This window comes from Cucumis melo, chromosome 9 (genome assembly GCF_025177605.1).
Source record: "Cucumis melo cultivar AY chromosome 9, USDA_Cmelo_AY_1.0, whole genome shotgun sequence".
Classification (NCBI taxonomy): Eukaryota; Viridiplantae; Streptophyta; class Magnoliopsida; order Cucurbitales; family Cucurbitaceae; genus Cucumis; species Cucumis melo.
Window position 1 is genome coordinate 24622345 of NC_066865.1, and position 24348 is coordinate 24646692.

General features: G+C 35.0%; 4 protein-coding genes and 3 non-coding genes across 11 annotated transcripts; 4 read left to right on the forward strand and 3 right to left on the reverse strand.

The window, feature by feature from the left end:
* The first annotated feature begins 635 nt into the window (after positions 1-635).
* LOC103482906 (SKP1-like protein 21) lies at positions 636-7259 on the forward strand. 5 transcript variants are annotated; one of them, XM_051089946.1, is made up of 11 exons: positions 641-851; positions 943-1016; positions 2812-3160; positions 4147-4368; positions 4502-4693; positions 4785-4895; positions 5193-5268; positions 5544-5656; positions 5785-5966; positions 6227-6357; positions 6679-7259. In XM_051089946.1, exons 3-11 carry the CDS (start codon positions 3125-3127, stop codon positions 6693-6695), a joined length of 1080 nt encoding a protein of 359 aa, XP_050945903.1. In that variant the 5' UTR covers positions 641-851; positions 943-1016; positions 2812-3124; the 3' UTR covers positions 6696-7259. The 5 variants fall into 5 exon arrangements, with proteins under 5 accessions (XP_008437512.1, XP_050945903.1, XP_008437514.1 ...); XM_008439291.3 differs by having other exon boundaries at positions 646-851; positions 6674-7259; XM_008439290.3 differs by lacking the exon at positions 943-1016 and having other exon boundaries at positions 636-851; positions 6674-7259.
* A 1374-nt stretch (positions 7260-8633) lies between these two features.
* Positions 8634-10077, reverse strand: LOC103482907 (uncharacterized). The gene is made up of 2 exons (XM_008439293.3): positions 9474-10077; positions 8634-9201 (listed from the first exon to the last, which is right to left on the reverse strand). Exons 1-2 carry the CDS (start codon positions 9915-9917, stop codon positions 8911-8913), a joined length of 735 nt encoding a protein of 244 aa, XP_008437515.1. The 5' UTR covers positions 9918-10077; the 3' UTR covers positions 8634-8910.
* Positions 10078-10407: 330 nt separating this feature from the next.
* Positions 10408-10479, forward strand: TRNAD-GUC (transfer RNA aspartic acid (anticodon GUC)). The gene has a single exon. It is a non-coding gene; the product is annotated as a tRNA-Asp (tRNA).
* A 1669-nt stretch (positions 10480-12148) lies between these two features.
* TRNAD-GUC (transfer RNA aspartic acid (anticodon GUC)) lies at positions 12149-12220 on the forward strand. The gene has a single exon. It is a non-coding gene; the product is annotated as a tRNA-Asp (tRNA).
* Positions 12221-12302: 82 nt separating this feature from the next.
* Positions 12303-19150, forward strand: LOC103482908 (30S ribosomal protein S9, mitochondrial). Its single transcript, XM_008439294.3, has 4 exons — positions 12303-13220; positions 17302-17742; positions 18708-18788; positions 18890-19150. Exons 1-4 carry the CDS (start codon positions 12617-12619, stop codon positions 18979-18981), a joined length of 1218 nt encoding a protein of 405 aa, XP_008437516.1. The 5' UTR covers positions 12303-12616; the 3' UTR covers positions 18982-19150.
* Positions 19151-19846: 696 nt separating this feature from the next.
* TRNAL-CAA (transfer RNA leucine (anticodon CAA)) lies at positions 19847-19930 on the reverse strand. Its single transcript has one exon. It is a non-coding gene; the product is annotated as a tRNA-Leu (tRNA).
* Positions 19931-20291: 361 nt separating this feature from the next.
* On the reverse strand, positions 20292-23990 carry LOC103482909 (protein DETOXIFICATION 35-like). The gene is made up of 7 exons (XM_008439514.3): positions 23406-23990; positions 22133-22758; positions 21738-21794; positions 21224-21462; positions 21019-21137; positions 20753-20839; positions 20292-20528 (listed from the first exon to the last, which is right to left on the reverse strand). The coding sequence occupies exons 1-7, from the start codon at positions 23658-23660 to the stop codon at positions 20448-20450; spliced, it is 1464 nt and encodes a 487-aa protein (XP_008437736.2). The 5' UTR covers positions 23661-23990; the 3' UTR covers positions 20292-20447.
* Between the last annotated feature and the right edge of the window lie 358 nt (positions 23991-24348).

Below are 24348 nucleotides of genomic sequence, written 5' to 3' on the forward strand. Positions count from 1 at the left end.
AACTTCACGTTCGTTCCTCCATTCATCTTCTTAAGAAAAGAAAATAGTTGCATCGTGTACTCAATTGTAAAAAAAAGTCGTTCACTATAACCATACTATCAAACCTAAAAATCAAGCCTTCAAATTTACATAAATGCATAAGTAATACGAATGATGATCAAATTTTGCTACCCATAAGAATTGGGTGGTGGGTTTGGGCTAACAAAGAAAACAAGGAATAGACTCTTAACTCCGTCTTTGATGATCAATGTCTATCGTGGAGGGTGAAAGTTCTTTTTTTTTTTTTTTTTTGTTTGTACTATTTCATATGTTAGAGGTGTAACATGATTTATTTCTTCTAGAAAAAAAACGTTAAATTATAACGTTAACTTTTATAATTTGGAAGTTCAATTTCTTGGGAAATAATCCAATTTTAACATTGAAATTTAAGCAATTAGGGTAAAAGTTATTTTGCAATTTAGACCAACTAAAAATGAGAATTTATGAAAGTTGTCCCCATATTTTTCGGAGTGAGGAAGGCCCACGCAAAAACCCAACCCGGCCCAAAAGATTCCGGCGAAGTCAAGACTGATGGCGCTACTTCGTCTTCCACCCGAAACCCTAACTACCATCACGTGCGGCGGTCAGCTTCGTTGATAGAGCTCACGTGCCGAACACGAACCGCACACAAAATTGTTAAGCTGAAGCCTAAGAGAGAAAAATAAAATTTTTAAAAAATTAATAATAATTAAAAAAAAAAAAATTCTGAAAGTGCAGAATATCTACAGAGGCCTTGTCTGAAACCCTAGCTTCACTCCCCTCCTTCTTCCCCTCCAATCTTTCCTTTGTTATGCAACATTTCCATTTTCAAGGTACAAATTTATGTTTTTCGCCCTACTGTGTTTCATTTCCCTATGTTTCCAGCTCTTTCGTGTATTACCGTTTTTTAATTTGTCTTTTTAGCTCTTATTGGTTGGGATTCTGATTCATCTCATTAACTTCAAGAGGGGTTTTTTGATTATGAGCTTGGTTTTTAGGTACGAATTGCTTTTGGTAGTTTTTTTTTTTTTTTTTTTTTTGGTTTCATTGGTAATGAAGTCTGTTATTTTTTAATTTGTCGTGATAGGATACGATTTGTTATTCTAATTAATTAGATTTGTTTGTTTTTATGAAAAGAAAAAGAGGAAATGGGTGTTGAGTTTTCGCTTTTGGGTGGTTTTAGTTTGTTCGTTTGTTGGCATGTAGCTGCAGTGGGCACATTTTTCCGTTCTCTCTTAATTGGAATCTGGGCAACGGAAATTTTTGGATTTTCTCAACTTTTGCTGTATGTACTATGTTTTATGAAATATGCAGAAATATTGAGAATTTCTGGAACATATCCTGTGTTGTGGCTGAAGTGTGGTCAGAATTTAGAAATGGAGGTTCAGTAGCTACTATTATTGAAGTTGTTTCAAATATTTATGCAAGGTGCTCTTGTTGTAAGCCGGTGCACGAATATTTTGAAATTTATTTATTCTTTGCTTTTGACACTTGATTTTGAGAGTGAAGTTTTATCAGTTCTCTTTGAGATTAGCCTCTCGTGACTAGGTTTCAAATTTTGGATGGATAATTAGATTTAATTATAGAGTAATGCACTTAATGGGGCTAAAGTTGAAGGATGTTGTTGAGCTTGCATTTGTAGTTGACTGTTGACCATAGTAATTGAGTGTTTCCTGGAAGGCTGGAACTTGTAAGGTTCATCCTGTTAGTCAATCAAATCGAATTATTTTATCTTCTATCCCAAAATTTTAAAAATATTATTATTATTTTTTGAAATTACTACCTTTGTTGAGAAAGAATAAAAGAATACAGGGGCATAAAAAAAACCAAACCCACAAAACCCTCGCTAAAATAAAGGGGTTTCAGTTTCAACTAAGTAAAATGTTACTTGGGGAATAATTTCATAAAGTCTTTGAAAGTGAATCTCCAAAACAAACATGAAACCTCACGAAGGAACAAACGTCACTAGAGTCCCTCTCCACACTTGTGAACTCTTTGTTGTTCCTCTCCCTCGAAAAGACCCACATCAAAGCTCACACTCCTGCAAACCACAAGACATGACCTTTCTCTCTAAAGGCGGATTGAGGAGGAACTCCCCTAATCTTTTATTCACTCTAATATCCCTTCTCCACCGAGCTATCGCAAAATTATAAACAATTATTTTTGGCGTACCATTTTATGGGTTGGAAGTTTTGTCATATTCTCCACTCCAATCGCCTATGTATTACCTTAGAGTCCTGACATTGTCTCAAGTAGAAATTTTATAAAACAAATCAAATTTGATTATCTTATTTTATTTATAAGAAATTGATTGAACCAAAGTTTATTTATTTTATTTATCCAAGACATGGTGCTTTGCAGGGGTGATCATCGGTCGGTTGGAGTCGGTTTTATGGAAGAAAAAAAAAATTGACCATAGTCGGTTTAGTAAAGTGTCAAACCGACCTCGACATCGATGAGTAAGGGTCGGTCAGTTGGGTCGGTTTAACATTTAAAAATACTTTTTGGAAATTCTCGATTTGAAACTTTCTAAACCGACCCTGACCGACTTTAGTTTGGTCGGTTGGCTCGGTTTTTCGGTCTATCATGTTCACCCCTGATGCTTTGTTCTTATTCTTTTTATGAAATGGTGCTTTGTTCTTATAAACAAAAATTTTTCTGTAAGGTATGTCATGTTCTTTTATTTTGACATGTTACAAGTGTAATCTAGTATGTCTTTTCATGTGACGAGAGGTGGATATATAGTTTGTGTATCTTTCCAATAATGCTTGCTTTCATTTCTTTTGAACTCAGGTCTTTTGGCCATTTGCCAGTCCTTGGTTGCGAGCCCCTTCTGTGTTGTGCCGCTAGCTCTCTAAACTTCTAGCATTAATAAGAGACATGTTTGTATGGGTTCACCTTTTTATCCACTTTGGCAGTATTGGTAAAGAGTTGCAAATCTCAACAAGGTCAAGTTAGGACGTTGAAGAAGTAGAAGTTTTATTTCTATATGACTTCGTAATACCGTCAAGAGGTTCAAAGGGCTTATGCTATTATTCTTCAAAGAGAGTGATAATTGCTAACGTGACCTTCATTTGTGTGCGGCAACCGCAAAGTGCTACATCAAATGTCTGAAAGTGCTATGGCTGTAGTCAAACCTGAGGTACATTGCTTTATGAATGGCTTAAATACTATTTTTAACCCTTATACTTTCAGCTTTGATTCATTTTGGTCCTTGTTCTTTCAAAGTGTCTATTTTGGTACTTGTACTTTTAAAAAGTGTTCTGTTCTTTTTTTTTTTTTTTCCAATTGAAATTCTAGCATGCGGCTCCATTCCCTAAATTTCTTAAAATGTAGCCTTAAATTTGTATTATTATTATAGGGTTTCTATTGTGTGTAAAATTTTGTAGATAGGGATCAAAACGGTTACTTTTTAGAAGTACAAATTCCAAATTAGACATTTTGAAAGTATAAGACCAAAAATAACAAAAGTTAAAAAAGTTAAAACATGTTTGATAGTATGATATTCCATCTTAAAACTAATTGACAATGAGAGGAGTAGCTCATCTATCTTATAAGGAGTGTGAGTCCCCTTGGTTTTTCCAATGTGGGATTCTTAACATCTCAACATGGCCTCTTCGAGATGGTGCCTCTTTGGGTTCACCAATCTTGATCAAATCTCAATTTCATTTTATTGGACTAAATACCCATTTTGAGCTTATGGGCTTATATCATGTGAAAGTTAGAGCAAAACATGAGAGAACTCCCTTATTTCATTCTATACAATAGAGTTCAATATATACAAACCCTAAATAAAGATCAGGAAATTACAATAGAGGACAAAGGACAAATAGAACGAAAATCAAAGTACATGGACTAAAGTAGGATTTTAACCTTTATAAATTTACACCAAGTCCAAAAAACTGTCTTGGCTTAAGGCCAAGGCACAAGATTTTTCCTGGATTTTATTTTACCTCACGCAGACCCTTTGCATGATATATCTAATGGATTTAGAAGATCATTTTATGAGTTTTATGATTAGGATATAGTAGGCGATAGTTAAAGGAAAATTGACACTTATCTAAGTTGCTGCATCAACCACTTCATTATTTGTTGCTTGATTATCTTGTGGAATGTTGATTTTCCCAGATGAAGTCTTATATTTGGCTTCAAACTGCTGATGGCTCAATACAACAAGTTGAAGAAGAGGTTGCTATGTTTTGCCCTATGATTTGTCGGGAAATACTACAAACAGGGATGGGATCCTCCAAAAATTATGCAATATCTCTTCCACAGCGAGTGAATCCAGCTATATTAGGTTTAATTCTTGACTATTGCAGGTTTCATCAAGTACCAGGTCGCTCCAATAAGGTCAGTATATCTCTGAACCGTTCTGACCTTTAACCACTATCATCTGTTATGGAGCTATGTAGATTGAATGATGTTACTTATGGACAACTCAGTAGTTGTTTTACAAATGAATATGGGATATTCTTTACCTCAGGAGCGTAAAACATTTGATGAGAAATTCATTCGCATGGATACGAAAAAGCTATGTGAGTTGACGTCTGCTGCTGACAGCCTCCAATTGAAACCTTTGGTTGATCTAACTAGTCGAGCACTTGCACGAATTATTGAAGGAAAGACTCCAGAGGAAATAAGGGAGACATTTCATCTACCTGATGATCTCACAGAGGTGTGTCCTACACACACACAAACTCTCAGACCCCAACACAAACACACCCACATATTCAGTTCAAATGTCTCACTCAGATTTAATTCTACAGGAGGAAAAGCTGGAGCCCTTACGAAACATAACAGATGATCCACGCATTCGGCTCTTAAATAGATTATATGCACGGAAGAGGAAAGAATTAAGAGAAAGAGAGAAACTGAAGGTGCATTACCTTTTCTTTAATGGGAAGCAATACTGATGTGACAGGAGGCTTTTTCTTTGGAAAAAAAACAATAAAATACTGGAGAAAGAGGATTATGTAATCTCTAATAAAGAAAAAAAAACCACAAGATCAAAAGAGCCTATAATAATCCCAAAATCTATACGTTTTGCTACTTTGTTCACATCCTTGTTTTTAGCACTTTAAGGCTCTGAGTTGTATACTTGATCTGACCTTGGGTTGAGTTATTAATTTTAATCCCCCATTAGTTCTTTACCATGTCATTTCCACAACTTTCAGAATGTTGAGATCGAGGAGCGTGTGGATGATAGATCAGTCGATGACCTTTTGTCTTTTATAAATGGAGGAGATGGAGGTACTTGAGAATTATTCACTTGCTTTTGCTCTCTGTCTCATTTCATGGTCTCAACTTCTAACTGGGCTGTCTTTTTATTTTGATCCTATAGATTTCATATTGCACCTTGGATTTTATTCACTTGCTTTTGTCAAGTGTGGTTTTGCAATCTTTAAGATTTTGCAACAAAATACCTGTAAACAAGTTGCTACCGATCCTTGCCCTTTTGAGATTTTCAATGCTAGAAGTCTCTTATTTTATTCTTTGTATTTCAACAACCGTTCTTCCACATGCAGATTCAAAGGCAGTTAAAACAAACAAAAACAAAAAGAAAAATCGGAGGAGAAAAGATCAACAGAAGGATTCTTCTTCAACCACCAATGAAAATGGGAACCATGATAAAATAGAGGTTTGTATCTGTTCGTAGGTTTTTGTTTTTGGCCTGTCTAAATATGTGCCTTTTGTCTAATAAAAACTTCCTTTTTCCCCATTGGAAGTAGCTCTGATAATTGAACTCTGCTATCTTATATTGTTTAGGAGTTGGATGCTCTTCCTTCTTGTTGCCAGAATAATGAGTTTAACAAGATTTTGGGGGCATCTCCGAGTAGAACTGTGAAATCACAAGATTCAGCAGCTGCCATGTATTCATCAAAGATTGAGTTCGATGATGCTGATATTTACGATGATCTAGATCCTGCTATGAAAGAGGAACTTGATAGGTTAGATGTGCCAAATGTATTTTGTTCTGAACCCTTTTTTCAAAAAATTTCATTCAGTAGTCAACTGTTGTAACGATAACCTCAGTTGACAATATTTTTCTTTGTGAAAAATTTGTTATACTTCTTGTACTACTTACTAGTCTTCTGTCATACAGAAGTCAATCATATTTTCCAGTAGTGTGTAGTATAGCTGACAGGAGTCATCCTCGAAATGAACTTCTTTTGGTTACCATTTAAGTTGGTCATTCTCTTGGATGCAGGGAAGTAGAAGACTTTGCTAGAAGATTGAATTCAGATTGGCCGGAAAGAGTGCAAGAAATTTTATCTCTAGGCCAAGAAAGAAACTTGGTGACAGTATTAACTGGCAATGGTTCATCGCCCAGATTCACAAGTAAGTTTTGTGTTAATCATTTCATATCCTTAGAAGACATTGTCTTTAACGACGGTAATATCATATCTGAAGTACAAAAGGCTGGGTGCTGGTTGATTCAAATAGGCAATAATTAGTTGAGAATTAAATATCCCGCATTTTTTGTCTTCCAAATATTTTATTAAGTACAGGGTGATACTATCGAAATGGGTCGCCACAAAGATTTGAGGGGTGAAGCATTTCAGTTTTAGATAATCGCTAAACTAAACCGTGCAATTGAGAATTAGATAAAGTAGAGCTATTGGAGTGACTGGTGCATTTTATTTGATATGTCTAGAACAGGTGCTGATAGGAGGTAGTAGTCTTCCTGTCGGTGTTCAGAGGTAGTGCCAGTTAGAGAAGATCTCTGCTTTCCAGTACATGAATACAGTACCCCAGTCGATTCGAATGAAGCCAGATTCTGGGAGAAACCTACTGTTGGAAACTTGGAAGGAAGCAAGAGTTTGCAGGATTTCAGTGTAAATGGTCAATGGGAAGATCTATAAGCATTGTTACGTGAGGAAGATGCAAATTTTTGTTTTGTGAGATTTTGTATGGCAGAGAAATGAAAGAGAGTCACAAAAGGAATGGGAGCGAGCGAGGAGAGGAAAAACTGGCGCTGTATCGCTGAGAGCATAATTGGTTCATCCCTTTTTCTTGAGCCTTTTTCTTTTCTTTCCTTTTTTTCGGTTTTTTCCATTTTGTTTGTTTGTAACTTGAGCCAGCATTATTTTGGCTAAATGTATTGTTGTTGAAATTAATGTCCGTTGCATAAAAAATGGTAATCTTGATTCTTTCCATTTGTTTGTAACCCCCAATTTTGTTATTCAATAGTGAATCGGTTTTGGTGATAATGCAAGAGACGATGGTCATTTGATTCTTTATTCTTTTAGTAATCGTCACTTGCTTTTGTACGTATTGTCTTAGATATGAGCACTTCTCACTATCTTAGCAACTAAAACATATATTTCAACTTGTTTATAAATTTATAAAGTTGATTACTTCGAATGGGGGATTGAATTTCTATCCTCAAAATTATCATGTGTATTTTTACAACAACAATGTTAAACTATTTTTAATAATACTTGGTTAATGTAACAATCATAGCTCAGTTAAATGATCAGAAAGAGTCACTTTATCTGTTTAAAAAGACTTGGAATGAGTTTAATTATTCATAGCAGTCACTTACCTAAGATTGAATATCTTAAACGATTTTTCTATACCTAAATGTTGTAGGATTATGCAAATTATATTGCAAGAATAGTTGAGGTATGCCAAGTAGGTTTGAACATTCATCTATATTAAAAAAGAAAATTACTTAAGAAAATGACTTTTCGATCTAACATCAGTCAAGTCTTTGGATAAGTAAATGACTTTTCGATCTAACATCAGTCAAGTCTTTGGCACTAGTTTCACGATGCCACTCATTTACCATAATTCTAAATTTAAGTTCTTTATTTCAAATTTGTTTGATTTTTGAGTTTTAAATTTAATTATCAAATATAACAAAATAAACCAAATATTTTATAAAATATAATAAATATTATCGTCGATAAACCATGATAATTTACTATCTATGTCTATCATAGATAAATTATGATATTTTGAGATATTCGTAAATATATTTAACCTAAATTTTGTCATTTAAAATAAAATTTCATAAATTTTATACTAATCATCGTTAAAATCTAAAAGAATTGAAGCATAGATGGGAGGTTAAAATTTCGAAAGACTCCTAAACATGCACATGCACTTAAAAGCAACATTTTTTACTTTACAAGATTTAAACTACAAATTAGAACTTACATAAAAGATTAAGGACCATTCGTTATATTTAGCACTGTGTCTGTAATGTATTTCAATCAAACTCAATTACAATATATCTAAAACAATTAAATTAAGATACCATTTTAGTTTTCATATCTGTTGTATGATATGACATAAAGTTAACAACAAATTACCATAGAGAAATTATTCTATCGACTTTAAAGGTAAAAAGAAATGAATGATAACAAAATTGATATGGTAGTCTAAGAATTTAAATACGTAATTACACTTCATAAAACCAAAGCTTTAAAGAAGGGTAAATTTGTTCGATTACTAAATTTTTGTCACACGATACATTAAAGTCGGGCATTTACTATATAATCATAAAGTTGGCCAATTATCTGAACTAGCATAGTCGTTCTTGTCAATAATAATAAAAGTTCAATGGTCATTCTATCTTCACCTCCTGTATATATATATATATCCATGAATTAGAAGAGAGAAAGAGAAAAGGTCATTTCTTTCCATCAGTCATCCACTACAAAACATGGACATGATCATCACTCAGCTATGCAAAATTAGGAAACTTCCAACTACAATGCAGAAACCCAAACTATATTCAAACTCACGTTGCTACCTTAATTAAAAAAAAGAGATTAAAATGAGTGTCTTCCACAATGATTATTTTGAAGATCAACAACGTTGGGAATCGGCAATAATATATGTGAACCAACCAAAAGAAAAGAAAAAAAAAAAACCAAAGATTTCTCAATCTTTGGATTTGTAGAGAGAATAATATCTCTTGAAAGCTCTTGGCAAATACACTGGCAATAAGAACCCAAAGAGATTGAAGCTCCAAAGCGCCATGTTGGCCACGGCAAGGGCTCTTCCCACCATCAGCCGCCTCACCGACCCGCTGTACTCCTTGTCTTCTTTGGCGAACTCGTCTCGTAGCCACTCCGTCAGGGTGAAGATCCTTCTCGAGTTGTAGAAAACGGGCACAAACACACGGATTGGCGTCGAGAATCTGTCGTTCGCCGCCACGCCTTCCATGAAAACCTATAAAAACAACAGTTTTATACAATGATTCAACATGTATAGCATGGCGCATAGTCTTAATTATATATATTTGCATAACCACAGCCAACAACAAGAGCTTAGCTCATCTGGTGGCAACTGTACCAAAAAAAATTCTAAGTAACCATCCTTTACTTGTAAGATTGGTGATGCTCAGAATTGACCCAACTATTAAAAAAAGAACATATATATACAGTCAAATTTTTAAACAAAATCTATCCTATTCTGTGTCACTTCTGAAAAAAAAAAAAAACCTGGCTAGCGAGAAGAAAGACATGTGGAGAAGCAGCTTTAATGCCTTCTTTATCTTCTTCAAAAAACCCTTCAAGAATATAAGCTATGGGAAGAAACAGCCCAATCATGGCGGCGAATAACACATAAAGCCGGAGCACTCTATTCTCCGGGCCAAACACCGCCGCATCTCCGGCGCCTCCCATCCTCGGAAACGCCACTCTCGAAATGAAATACATATACATAATCGAAAACACCACAAACGCCAAATCTTCTGCGCAAACCATCCCACTTGCCGAAAATATAATCACCACCGCCAGCGCATTCAGTTGCCGAAGACTCAAAAACGCCGCCGCCTTCCTCCGCCCAACGCCGCCTTGCTTTGGGTCCCATGCTTCTTTGTGGATGCTCTCTTGCTCCTTTGGGAGGCTTATGTCACTGCACGTAGGTCCCACCCCACCAGACATTTTCTCTCTTTCTTTCCTTCTTTTTACTCTACTCAGGAGTGAGGAAGGAAATGGAAGATGGGAGTTTAAGGAGTGTGGCGGGGAAAGCGGGACATGTGGCAGGCTGCGAGGGATTTGCGGGTGAGAGTATGTACGTGCCGGGTTCTTGTTGGTTCTACGGACACGTACTGAAGGTTTTTACCACGGGAAAGTTGGATCTTAGCCATACGAAACTATTGTGGGGCCGGATTATTTGGGCCTCGCCTTCAATCCGAAATTCCATTTCTATCCTTTATATTAATTAAAAATATCAATCAAGCTTAAACTAATATTAATCGTATAAATTTGATTTTTTTTTTTTTTTTTGTGACATTTTTGTTGTATTTTGATTTTTTAATTCTAGAAACAAACTCTAAACCACATAACTTAAAAAAGAAGTAGATATTGGACAAAAATTTGATATCATATACAAAAGACAAAATTAGTAAACTGAAGTTCCAATATCAAGCAAGTCGTTGTAGTATAGTGGTAAGTATTCCCGCCTGTCACGCGGGTGACCCGGGTTCGATCCCCGGCAACGGCGTAAGATTTTTTGTGAGAAGTTTTCGAAACCGAAACGACGTCGTTAGGAACTTGGTTTTCTTCCAATTTTTTAAATTTACGATAAATTCCAATTCTCTTCCACGGCCACAGCATTTTTCGAAACTATACCTCTATTTTAAATTCCAATTATGCCCTTATTTTTAATCTTGAATTTTGTCGGTTTTGTTTCCAGCTATACCCCCTGTATAAGTAAGTCTTGTACTTGTATAAGTTTCAAACAAAATATATCAAAGCTATATAAATTAAAACAATATTTATTTATTTATCTAACACTATAAGTATATAATCTACTCTTTAAGCTAAAATTAAACCATCATATTTGATTACATTTATGCATGATTTTGTTTAGCTCACTCTAGACTCTAAATATTTACGCTAATTTTAAATTAATATAGAAGATGACTATATTGATGAATATTATGTGTATAAGTACTTTTCATATCTTCTTCCTAACACTTCGGTCTCAATGAAGGGGAGAAAACTTAAGATTAGGGGTATAAACGGGTTGGGTTGGGAGACATTTTCAACCCAACCCATACTTTCGGGTTTGATGGATTGTCAACCCGAATAACCCGAATTAAGTTTCCAACCCAACCCGTAAAATATGAGTTGGGTTGGGTTGTCGGGTTGTTTTTTTTTTTTAATGTTTGTAAATGGAAATCATCAACCGTAAATAGAATGTGTTTTGCATCAAGTTAAGTAAAAAAAAAAAAAAAAACTCTTGTAACTCAAGATTGTTTAACTTTTATTAAATAAATAAATAATAATGAAATATAATATATATTTATTTATTAATATTTATATTTATTATATTAATTTGGGTTGGTCGGGTTATTCTTACACCCCTACTTAATATGAACCTCATGAATTAGTCTTTCTCTCTAATTTTGTCTCTAAAGAGGGGATAAAACTTCTTGTGTTATTTCGAATTGGTTCTCCTCTACCTTTGTTGGGAAGGTTTGTGTCTCTTGTTAATTTTGATTAATGAATTATTCTTTTTAAAATAGACGTGTAGTTTTTTAGGTCAAGTTATTGTTAGCTTTTAATTTTCGATGTTTTCATAAATATATTTTATAAATTTCATAGAATTTGAGTAGGAAATGACGATTCAACAGTTGACATTGAAAAATTGTGACATGGAGAAGTGTTTAAGAACATCGAAGTGTTAACAGAGAGTTGCAACACGAATTCTCGAAAAGACAATGTCTCAACATTACATACAACTTAACCTCAAAAACTACATAACAAGCATCTCAATAACGATACTAGCACTATATGATTTAAACAAGTATATTTTTATCTAGAGCCATTGTTTCTCCAAAAGTTGGTCTTTGATTTGGCAAAGAGACAAACGATCCTCCATACAAATGTTAAATCGTAATAGAATCATTGTTGTATACCTATTTTTAGTTTAACATGTGTGACAACCAATTAAATCTATATAAATCAAAACAAATGTACGTAATATTTTTTATTAGTAAAAAGAACAATATATACCTCTAGTTTCTCCATACTTCTCTTTTAAATGCACGTATTAATATTTTTTAATTAAAAAAAAGTTAAAATCATTTTACTAATCCTTTTGAAGGGTATTAAGTAAAAAATGTTATTAGTGTTTTATAATTTGAATAACTTCCTCTGTCAAAATAGTCGTTGTAGTATAGTGGTAAGTATTCCCGCCTGTCACGCGGGTGACCCGGGTTCGATCCCCGGCAACGGCGCCATGTTTTTTAAACCTTTCTTCTAATGTATATATGAAACGACGTCGTCATGAACCCCAATTCGTTCGTTTTTCAATTATTATGCTTTTAAACTCTGTCTCTCCCATTTCGCAGAACTGTTCGTTTCGGTAAAAACCCTTCTAAATTCTCGTCGCTCATCACACCAGCGTTCATGCCGCATCTTCACATTTCCATAGACAACTCTGTCGCCGTCGCCGCCACTCGCCACCGTTGCTCGCCGTCGTTGCTAGTCGTTTCTCTGTCCTTTTCCGCCATTTAGATCTACTCGTGTTCGCTATAGTCTCCCCTACCTCACGAAAATCTTCTTCTCTCTCTCTCTCAAAATACTCAGCGTTGCGGCCCGCTCTCTGCTATCGTAGCCATCTTAGTTTCACAATGCTTTCTCGTTTACTTCCTAAACCTTCCCATATCAGATTACTCGCCTTGATTTCCACTAAACCACCAGCTCAAACTCCTAGTTTTCATCTCCTTCCCCGATTCTTCTCCACTAATAACAATGGAAGTAATAACAATAATAACAGTGGAAGCAGAGACCAACCGACGAGCAATATCTGGAAAATTTCACAGGAAAACGATGAAAATTTTGATAAATTGTTCACTCAGGAAGCTGACAACCTTGACGGCATTGCGGAGGAAGACTCTGCTCCAAGAAACGACGATTCATGGGTGACATCGAAGAGCGGGGATCGGGATGCGGAAGGGGATATTTTTGCGAGTTTGGAGAAGGAAGTTCAAGGAAATAAAGATGGAGATGGTTATGATGGATGGCCTATGGAGAAAAAATTCGACGTGTGGAGCCTGGTAGAGGATGAAAAGAGTGATGTCTTCAACATTGAGGAGGGTGGAGGCAAAATTGGTGAATTTAGAGATGAGCTTAAGGAAGTGGATACTGAGAGCATTGAGGATGCAAGGAAGCTCGAAAAGGAGAATGCAATGAAGCTCGAAAGGGAGGAGCAGGAACTCACTGCCATCCTAAAAGGCAAGTTTTTCTTCTCCCCCTAGATTTGGAAGACTGTATTTCAAGTTCAACAAATTAATGCATTTGAATGGGTTACTAATTCTGAGTATGTATGTATCGTTTGGGGATTTAGGTTCGTTAAGTGTTGGTGTCTTCCAGATTATTTGATTATTTGATGACTATCCTGATTGACAATTCATAATAATGGTCTGACTCATTGCTTTTGTGTTTAGCTCGAGAACGGCAAAGATGTAGGTTTGATGCCATTGAACTCTTTATTTTTTTTCATGTGTAGTGGTTTAAAGGGTTGTCATTCGTTAATTTTATTGGTTCGTCACTCTTCTGTGATGTATATTAGCTGATATGCCCCTCGCGCTCTTTAATATTTTAAACACAAGGTTTTCAAATTTCTAAATTTGTAGATGTGTATTGGGAAGTATTTTCAATCAAAATAAGTAATGGTGCATCTTTGAGACAAAAGGCTCTAGTGTGGTGGGTCCAAAAAGTGGGCGACTCTCGTATCTCCTTCTTTCACAAATCTTCTCTTTTAATGAATTGCAAGCTTGAGGAGACATAAGGCTGCCGTTACCTCCCTTGAGGCTGAGAATGGTCAGGTGGTTGCTGGGGTTGAAGTAGTTGGGGAGGACATCTTATGTTTTCTTAAGTTATGCTTAGGAGTGCTTTTGGTGTGGTTAAGAGCATGTTTCTCCCAAATTTGTTTTGTTTGTGAAAAGCGCACATTTTTGGTGCAAATGCTTGACCAAGAAATACTTTCAATAGTTGAAAACCAAACGGAAAAGTGATTTGTCATCAATAACTATTTTTAGAAGGTTTAGATTGACAATGCATTTTATTAGGTACTGATGCCTCTTTCTCTCTGGAGGAATTAGGAAGACGATCCTTAGTCTTGAGAGTGGTGATGCAGTAGACCTTCATGGTTTCACTATGACATTCTTTGAAGAGAATTGAGAGCTCATAAAGGAAGATATGGATGAAGTTTTAGGTGAGTTTCACAAGTGTGGAATCATTACGTCATCCTTGAACAAAAGCTTAATTTGCATTATCCCTAAAAAGGTGATTGCATATAGAGCTAATGATATTAGACTTGTTAGTCTTATCATCGGCTTTTATAAGGTAATTGCTGAGATATTTCTTGATAGATTTAGATGTCCTCCTTAACAATGTTTCTGCGAGTTTTATCATAGGTTGACTGATTTTCAATAAAATCCTTATTGTCAATGAGGTAGTTGATGAGTACGAGGCTTGTATGTAGGAAGGGGTTGTCTTCAAGATAGATTTTGAGAAACCTTGTGTTAGTAACTTGTATTATTGTCTATGCATCTATTTCTCTTAGATTATGAGTAAATTTGGGGCTCAACCTTCTAACTGGATTTCACTTCTTGGGCTAAATGTACTTGTAGACCCTTAAAGATATCTCCTTTAGTCTTAATTCATTTTTAAACTAATAGTTTGGACATTCTTTTCTGGAAGATGGTTGGTTCAGAAATTCCTGTTTTTTGCTATTTTCCCAGGTCACTTTTCCCTATCTTTAAAATCTACTCCTATAGTTCATGTCTTTCCTTCTTTGGAGATTTGGTTTTCTTTAACTTTGGTTTTGTATCCCCACTTCCATTTCTTCTTTTCATTTCCTTATTACTAGGGTTATGTTCCATCCTGGCTGTAGGAAGACTCTTTTGGAGCCCAACTTCAACCCTTCAGGTGGGTTTTTCTACTAGTTATTTATTTTTCCTCTCGTGTGGTTTTCCCATCCAAACCCTTTCTGTTTTTCTGATGGAGGTGAGGGCCCCAAAGGTGTTAGATTTTTTGCCTGAAAGCTCATGGAGTAGAGGACCCGAAGTTGTATATCCTTTCGTTTGTCTGTGAAATTATGGTTTCTTTAATTAAAAAAGAAAAGTAATTGAAAAAAAATCTGTGGAAGCATTCTTGGGTCAACTATCACCCTTTAACTCTCTGCTTTCCAAGAACTAAGAAAGCAATGCAAAAAAACATGCAAAGTCCTAGGAAGTATATGGTAGAAGAGGTTTAAAAGAGAAAGAACTAACTATTCTGGTATTTTGGAACTATTATGAAGATCTCGTTCTAGAAGTAAAATGGAAAGGTGCTCGAATTTGGAGTTACGGTTCTTTTTCAGTTAAGTCATTTAATGAGAATGTTGGAGTGACTTTCTTAGGAAATTCCTTTGTTTCAGCTTTATGCTGGTTAAATATTCCAACAAATTTAAATGTTGACTCTTGGTTTTTCTCGAGGTTCTGCTCCAAGCAACAGAATTCCAAGAAAATCTCCAAGAAATCCTAGTCTTTTTCCTCCTTGTTTTAATGCTGGAGATTGGAGAAGATCACCTACCCTTTTGTTATTGTTATTGCAAGAAATTACGGGACAGAAATTTCAGGGTTGAGTGTTATGGGTCAATATTGTTAAGTTTTTTATTTGAGAAGCACGTCCTGAAAGAATTAGGCTGGTTTTCACGTAGGAAAGCATTAATTTAGTGAAAGTTTATATGGCTTTCTAGAGTACTCTATCCATAGCGCTTCGTAGCTATTCATTGATTATTTATTCTTGGGATGCTTTCTTTTCTGTACTTTTTCAGTTTATAGCTTGCTTGGCTTTGGTTTTAGAGTTTTTTTTTATATATATATATATATATGTACAATTTTTTTATATGTTCTTTACCATTTCTAGTTTGTAACTTTTCATATATCCATCCAAATTTGGGTTGCCTATCCAAGAATAGGGAAAAGAAAAACAAAAAACAAAAATAAAAACAAAATGGTTATAGTTATGTTACTTGGCTGGCAGCCTGACACATCTGTGTGGATGAGTTTGCTCTCTGCTTCCATATTCTTACTGATTATTAAATATCAACTATCTCTATTTGCTAAGGATGAGTATTTTTAATATGGCGAAAATAGTGTTCTATTGACTTTTATCCCATTTGAGGTTATTGTGGAAATTGGGAGAATACTATTTTGGGAAAATAAGGGGTGTGAATGAGCGAAACAGTAACTTTAGCTCTAAGATTGTTGTTTATTTATGCTATTTCCATTTAAAAAGAGGTTTTTCATTGTCCATTGTTGCAATGGGATACTACCAATGTTTGACTTTGGGATTAGGAGTTGACTCTTCGATAAAGAGATGAGAAGCTTGATCAACCTTGTTGTTTTAACTAGAAACAAACTTTTCATTGATAAATAAAAAGGAAGAAAAATGTTCAAGGATACAAACTCCTAAAGGGAGAAAAAGAAGGAAAAGTAAAGAAACAAAATACTGGCTACAAGAGATAAGAACAGTGATAAAACATGAGCAATGAGAACTATAAACAAATTTGCTACACCCTTCTGGTTGCGAAAACTGCTCTAAGCTTAGAAATTTTTGAATGAAAGATAACATGAATTTGTATGAATCACCAAATCAAGGTGCACCAGTGCATCAAGAAAAGCTAAATGCATCGGTATATCACGTTCAGCAACTGAAACCATGAGCTTAAGAAAGGTGGTTCACATTATTCTTCACTGTCGGTTTGAGGCTAAAATGTGGTTTCTTTATGCAATATTTTAGAAGGGCTTGATGGAAAGGTTTTTGGTGGTAGGGGCGAAGATCTCCGGTCCTTTGGAGATATGCAATTTGCTCCCTTCTTTGGTGTCTTTAGAAGGAAAGAAATAGTAATGTTTTTAAAGATAAATGCTCCTTCTTTCATTCCTTTTGGCATTTGTGCAACACATTTCTTCTTGGTGTACACAAATCACTACAATTTTTTTTTGTAGTTGTATCCTTTTGATGATTATTAACGACAGAGATACTCTCTTTAACTAAGTGGAGGGGTTATCTCAACCCCTTTCCGTTAAATTGTTCTTTGTTTTGTTTTGTTTTTTAGTTGAATATATTTCTGTTTCTTATCAAAATAATAATAATAATGATAAAAGAACAATTATTTCTGCATCAGTCGGGTGAATTTGTCTCTTTTTAGAAAAAAAAACAAAAACTGAACTTTGTTGATGGTTTGGAATATGGATCCTGGGTGCGCTTCTGTAACATTTCACTTTTTTTAATCAATTATTTTATTCTTTGAATATGGCAACTGCAGGTCCTGATCGAGCATTCGGAGATCTTATTGCTGCATCAGGAATCACGGATGATATGATAGACAGTTTGATGGCTCTGAAAGATTTGGAAGGGATTGAGGGGTTGCCCCCTCTAAGTGAAATAGAGGATATGCGTTATGAGAAAAACACAAGAAAATCCTCAAGAGCTGAAATTGAACGCCAGAAACAAGAAGAGGTTGCAAAAGCAAGAGTGAGACAGGTAGATGACAAAGGAAGAGCATATGGCACAGGTAGAAGGAAATGCAGCATTGCTCGTGTATGGATTCAACCAGGAAATGGCAAGTTTATAGTGAATGATAAAGAATTTGATGTCTATTTTCCAATGCTTGATAGTCGGGCTGTTCTTCTTCAACCTTTCGCTGAGACCAAAACATTAGGCCTTTGGGATGTCTCATGTACTGTTAAAGGAGGTGGTACAACGGGTAAGCTTAAGCTCACATTTAACACTTCTCATTACGTCTTTAGATTTAGATATGTCTTTTTAAATTTTGTTTTCATGGTTTTTGTGTTCCGCTTGCTGTAGCCCATTTTCTTTTCACTATCCGGCATTGAGTGGGTTAACACTTCTTATCACCTTGTCTTATTTTGTGTAGTGTCATCACACGTGATTAAACCCGGCTATTAAAACATAGAATATGCATAAGTTAGTGATCATGTTATGATTGAGACAAAAATAAATGTTTATGTCTTCAGTCTGTGCTTAAGTTCGTTGCCTTGAAATGAGTGCTGAGTGCATAAACTTATTTGATCTTTTCTCCTACCATAAAGGTTCAAATAAATTTGAGCTTCATCATAGAGTTCCTGGACTTATGATGCCCCACCCCTCATTTCCAAACCCGAGTACCTCTGTTCACGGGAGAAATTTTCTTTTTTACTCCCATTCAATAAGTTCCTCATTGTTCACCCCGTTTGGGGACTTGGGATAATAAAGTTCCCCGTTGTTCGCATCACAGCTCTCTTACATTATATGACTTGGACATAAAAGTAGGTTGTTTATAACAATCTAAGTGCTGCCTCCTTTAACCTATTTTCATTAATACACACCTTTACTATTGGCGTTTGATCATCTGATCATCTTATCATATGTTCATTAAAACTGACAGATGTAGTATACTTCTTTTATCGTCATTATCATATAAGATCTATTGCTGCCAGCACCGCAGTCTAATGGTTGGATGGAAGCATTTATGCTTTTGACTATATTAGGAAGGATGAAATAGAGTTTCGACTTTGCTGTTTATATGTTTATGCTTCTTCTGGAGTTTTGTCCCGTCTCTAAGTCATAGAAAGTCAACTATTTTTGCATCCATCTGCTTCAAATACAAATTTCCTTCTCTCTACCCTCTTCGTATGTGTTTTCAAGTGACTGAATGTTCTAAATCTTCAGGTCAAGTTGGAGCTATTCAGCTGGGGATCAGCAGAGCCTTGCAGAATTGGGAACCCGATTTCCGTCCTCCATTGCGAGCATGTAAGATGAAACAATTACACTTTTTCTTGGTTATCTATGATGAAAATGATGCATCAGCATTTTATTTGTATTTTTACTGACCAAATTTTCTGGATTGGTAGGTGGTTTCTTGACCCGAGACTCACGTGTCGTAGAAAGAAAGAAGCCAGGTAAGGCGAAAGCAAGAAAGAGCTTCCAATGGGTGAAGCGTTAGGATATACATGTGTACTTGTATGGAACTTCTACTTTATTCTTCTTCAATAAATTGATTAAAGGTTTACAAACAGATTGGTTCTTGCATCGTTTTTGTAATGTATACACAATTTGTTTGTTCCAAAAACCCTCTTTGTTTTTAGCAGATTAGCACTAAGCTATTGAATTCACTCTTTCCCTCTTCTTTCTCCATGGGGATTTATTCTATTGCTCGATGGTTATTACTTTTGATATTATTTTTCTCATACTGGAATGTAACGAACATTTTATTATGTTACAACTCTCTTCCTCCAAGGACACATTCTAATTCTATAATTGTTTTCATTTTCTCATTGGAATTTAATGGGCCGGTTTCTTAAGTCACAACCTTAGTTTACAATTTGAGAGGACGTCGAGAACGGATAAGATGGCTGTATGTATTGTGTTGGGTATGAGATCAAGAAGTGGATTGATATTTTCGGTCCTGCTCTCGCTTCCACTCTCTTTTCGGCTTCATATCATGAAGACTTCTAACCTTTAGAAGTACACTAAGGAGGCACAACAACATCACAATAGATCTTGGAGTTTTTTAGTTAATATTAACATTTTCTCTTGATTTTCTAAAATTTGTATTGAAAATGGACCATTTTTTATCTAGATGTTGCTTATTTTTTTTAGATCTATCCCGATTGATAAATTCATTAATAGCTTTATTCATGATTTTCTTTTTTCAAAAAAAGAAAAAAGAAAAATCTGTCGGCAAGGATTTTTTCATAACGATATTTTCATATCTATGCATACTATACATTTTAAAAAAAATTATGCATACTGACTTTAATAATAAATAAATTAAATTAATGAGAGGGAAGAAAATAAAATGAAAATATTGTCAGAAGTGGGATTTGAACCCACGCCCTCTCTCGAAGACCAGAACTTGAGTCTGGCGCCTTAGACCACTCGGCCATCCTGACTTGATGTCTGATTAGGTTCATAACTAATTATATACACCGACTAATTATTTCTCTATGTATACCTTGCTAATTAATAGCAGGCAGTTAATTCTATTCTTGCACCCAGTTCAAGGAATCAATTTAACTCTTTAACTTACAATTTTGTCTAACACCTAGAATTTGAATAAGTTACTATTAAAATTTGTTCAAAAATTAAGTTTAAAACATCATCCATGGATTCTTATCCTTCTTGGATAATTTTGAAAATCACCACTTGATATTTTTGACTATGGTAGATAGATTGGCCAGTTGAAACTATGAACAAATAGAAAGAAAACAACTAACAAGGTGTCTATGTAAGCGAAGGGAAGAGCTTGGTTGCTGACTATAAGGATTTTTTTAATTATTTATAATTAAGTTATTTTAGACTGGCATGAAGAACTAAGGAGGAATAGAAATAATTTTGGAACCAAAAGAAAAAAAATAATCAAAGCTAAGTTAGAGCAGTTGGTCAAGATGTTTTACTGACTAGTGTACTTCATATGTAATCAGCTGCTGCAACGTCACTTTTCACCCCTTGTCCTCCCCATCTTTTCATCCGTTCTATCGACAGATTCACCTGCCAAATGTGGTTTCCTTAATTAATTTTAGCATGTTTGAAAGTGAACTTCAGAATCACTTTTGTTATGTAACAATTCAAATCAATTTTGATTGTATGGTATCACATTTGAGTACAATACAATTGTGAATATGAGAGATTGGACCTTTGATATGTGAAACAGAGTTGAACTGCTATAATGTGATGAGAGGGAGAGATTTAGGATGACTAGAGATTAAACTTACCTCATGGGTCCAATTTGTTTTATAGAGTGTGATTAGAAGCAAAATGGTTTGGAGAGAAAGTCCACAGATCATGCCTCCCCACAGTCCCTGTGATTATAAAGAATATATGTTACATTTGGTATGGCTGATCATGCATAATATATAAGATGTATTCTACATCTATGGTTGTTGAAAACTCCCCAAAAGACTCCCATATTCGTCATTTCAATTTAAGTTTTGATCGTTTTGTATTCATTTTGGTGAAAAGGGAAAGGAAATTTAATGACCTGAACTCCAAAATGTTTTGTATAACCAAGAAGATAACCAAGGGGAAGACCAAAAACATAATAAGAGCCAAGATTGATACATGCTACCAACGTTTGCCAACCAGCTCCAATAGCAACACCTGAAAAAACTCGAAAAAAGTTAAAAAAGAAAGTGAGAATCTTATTAACTTATTGATGACTTGTAAACACATGGTGGATTTGGTACCTGAAATTACTGGCTGGACACTATTGAGAACCATAGTGATTCCAAGAAGGTATGCTAGTTTAGAGACGGCAGCTTGCATTTCTTCGCTGCTGGTGTAAATGACAGCAAAATGATCCTTCGTGATTAAGATAATCACCATGGAAAGTAATCCGAGAAGGAGAGACTGAAATACTGTTACATAAACAGAATATTTGGTTGCCATTGGATGTCCTTGTCCAAGTTCATTGGAAACCCGCACGCTGGGAAGATGACACAATTGCAAATTCAATACATTAGTAATAGTTATTATCTACACAGATCGATCAATACATTTTGACACTACAAATAGTGGTATGTTATCAAATTGTTCTGTTTTTTCTTTACACCATAGTTTATTTAGAGAAAGAGATAAACTTTCAATTGAACTATATACTATTGAGTATATTTATGATTTAAGATCTCTGATATTAGAATTGTCAGATGCAAAAACAGGCCATCAGAGGGACAAGAAATTTAATGGATGAAAATCACATACCTAATGGCAGCATTTATACCTATGAATAACATTGCCTCGAATCCGTTGATGTTCATGCTGTAAAAAGTAGAAGTAACTGGATTAGTCAAAACTCGACATCCTTCATTAGATGTACCTACTTCAAAATTCAAGTTCGTAAGAAAGGTATCCATTATTTCTGTATGCTTTACAACTCACGAGGTTTTATTTCCTTGCCCTAACCGTATCTCACCCTGTAATCTCATTATTATGCCATGAACTTGCTATCCATTCTCAGCAATGCCTATAATCATATTATTCAGCATAAAACTTAATTTTTGTTGTCGAACTACAGAAGGGTGCAATTGATATTAGTAAAACATAATGTCATTCAATTAGCCAAACATAGAAAGTATGGCACTAAGTTCTGTTCTTACCAAATTGAAAGGGAACCAACAGCATACACCGCATTATCAAGATGGCCAGTAAGAATAATTATACTCATCATATACCAGAGTTCAAGACAAATCATTACTGCAGATGAAAAGGAAAGGCCAACAAAGGCCCATATATCATTGAAAGCCGCGCGAGACAAACCAGTCCATCCATCTTTACACCAGCCAACAACATAGATAACTTGTGCTATAGCAGTAACCCAACTGGAAATGTTGCTTGCAATAGCTGCACCAGTTAGGTTCGAGTTGAATACGAAAATAAAGAGCCAGAGCATTGCAGCATGTAATAATAAGGCCATTAACCCAATATAGGCAAGGACATTGACCTTGCTCTGGGCTTGAAGAAACTTTTGGGTGGGAAAAACAATCGCCATTGAGAAGAGTTCAGGAATTAGCAACCTTGTGAACCATCCTGCAACTTCAGCTATTTCATCTGCTTGTCCTAGAAGCTTCAGGACTGGTTCAGCATACCAGTAAATCGGTAGAATGAAGAAGCTGGAGACTGTGAGAATAATCCATGAACGTTGCATATAAACGCCAAGCAAGTAAACTTGTCCAGCGCCATAAGCTTGGCCACACAGCGTCTCCAGTGCACTTCCCATACCAAGCTACATTTTATAGAAAATCAACTTCAATGATAGTCAAGAATAGAAAAATCAGAAGAAGAGGTATACAGTTTAAAGATATTCGTCTTCTGCTTAAAGCAAAATTAGACAATTATCTCAGGAATAACTTCTCCGAGAAATCATTCAATCAGGTCACCACTGTGGCTGCTGCTTAAGGAGCCACATTTCAATTAATTTGAAATACTCGTATAAAATTCTCTCATACATCAAATCACCAGCCGCATCACTGTTCTAAGCCCCTTCCATTTTCATCTTAGCTAGATAAAAAAAAGCAGCATAGTAGAACACAGAAATTCTTACAGGATAGATACAAATGAACTAAGCGCATATCTAAAGACACAATTCGCATTATCAGCAAAAACTTTGCCAGATCCAGAACCTGGAGAACAATTTCTTTGTAATAAACATTTAGCTAAACGAGAAAGAAAGTCACTCTCCCGTCGTGATCTTACATGATAAAGAATCAATCTGGAAAGAGAAGACGGACATAATCAAAACAGCAACGATATAATACAATCAATCCTTCCTCATAAAGTAGTCCATAAACAAGCACTAAGAAATCATTGATTCTTATTATACATACAGAAAACTAAAAAAAAAAAAAAATCGAAAGAGAGAAGGAAACGGACCATGAAACCAAAGGCGAAGGTTCCAATGACGGAAACAGAGATAGAAACGGCGGAAAGCTCCACGTCGCCTATATGGCCAACGAAAATGCTAGTGAGTGAATTGATTCCGTATTGACAAATTATACCAAAAACAATCGGCGCCGCAATCTTCCAGAGCTTCGTCGACTCAGCAAAGAAGACACGATTGAGGTCGCTGAAAGTTTTGAGTGGCGGATAGTCGGCTTCGGCGACGCCATTGAGCAAAGGAGCTTCCATATATTAATATTTCCTGTGTATTTGGGTGGATGTGTAGCAGTAGAAATGGAGGTTAGGAAGGATATTTTTGAGGTAGAAGCTACCATGGGAGTCTGAATCTGAAGGTCATGAAACTCGAACATGGCGCCTTTCCGAAAGCTACTCGTTGCTACTTATATTGGCCGTTAGGATCATGCAACTTCTTCTTCTTCCCTTTGTATTAGCTCCACCTCACCACCCCAAATATTACAATATCATTTGTCTTTTAATTGTCCTCTGTTGTATTTTCACTAAATGTTAAATTAAAATATCTTTCTACGTTTCTTCTCAATTTATTTAATTATTATTAAATATTTGCATAATTTACGATAATTTCAAGAATAATAATTAAGTATATAACAATATTTTAAAAAATTATAAATTATAGAAATATATATATATATATATATATATATATATATATATATATATAAGTGATTGATTTTTATTGTTGATAGACAAACATTATAAATCAATGTTTGTAATATGGCCTATCATCAATAGATTTTAACAGATTTTACTATATTTACAATTTTTTTTAAATGGTGTTATATACCCAATTATTTTGAATCTAATTGTTATATTTACGATAATTCCTCATTTTTATGACATGAAATCCAATATGGGAATATAATTTCCAAAGTTGATAATAAAAATTATAATATTTGAT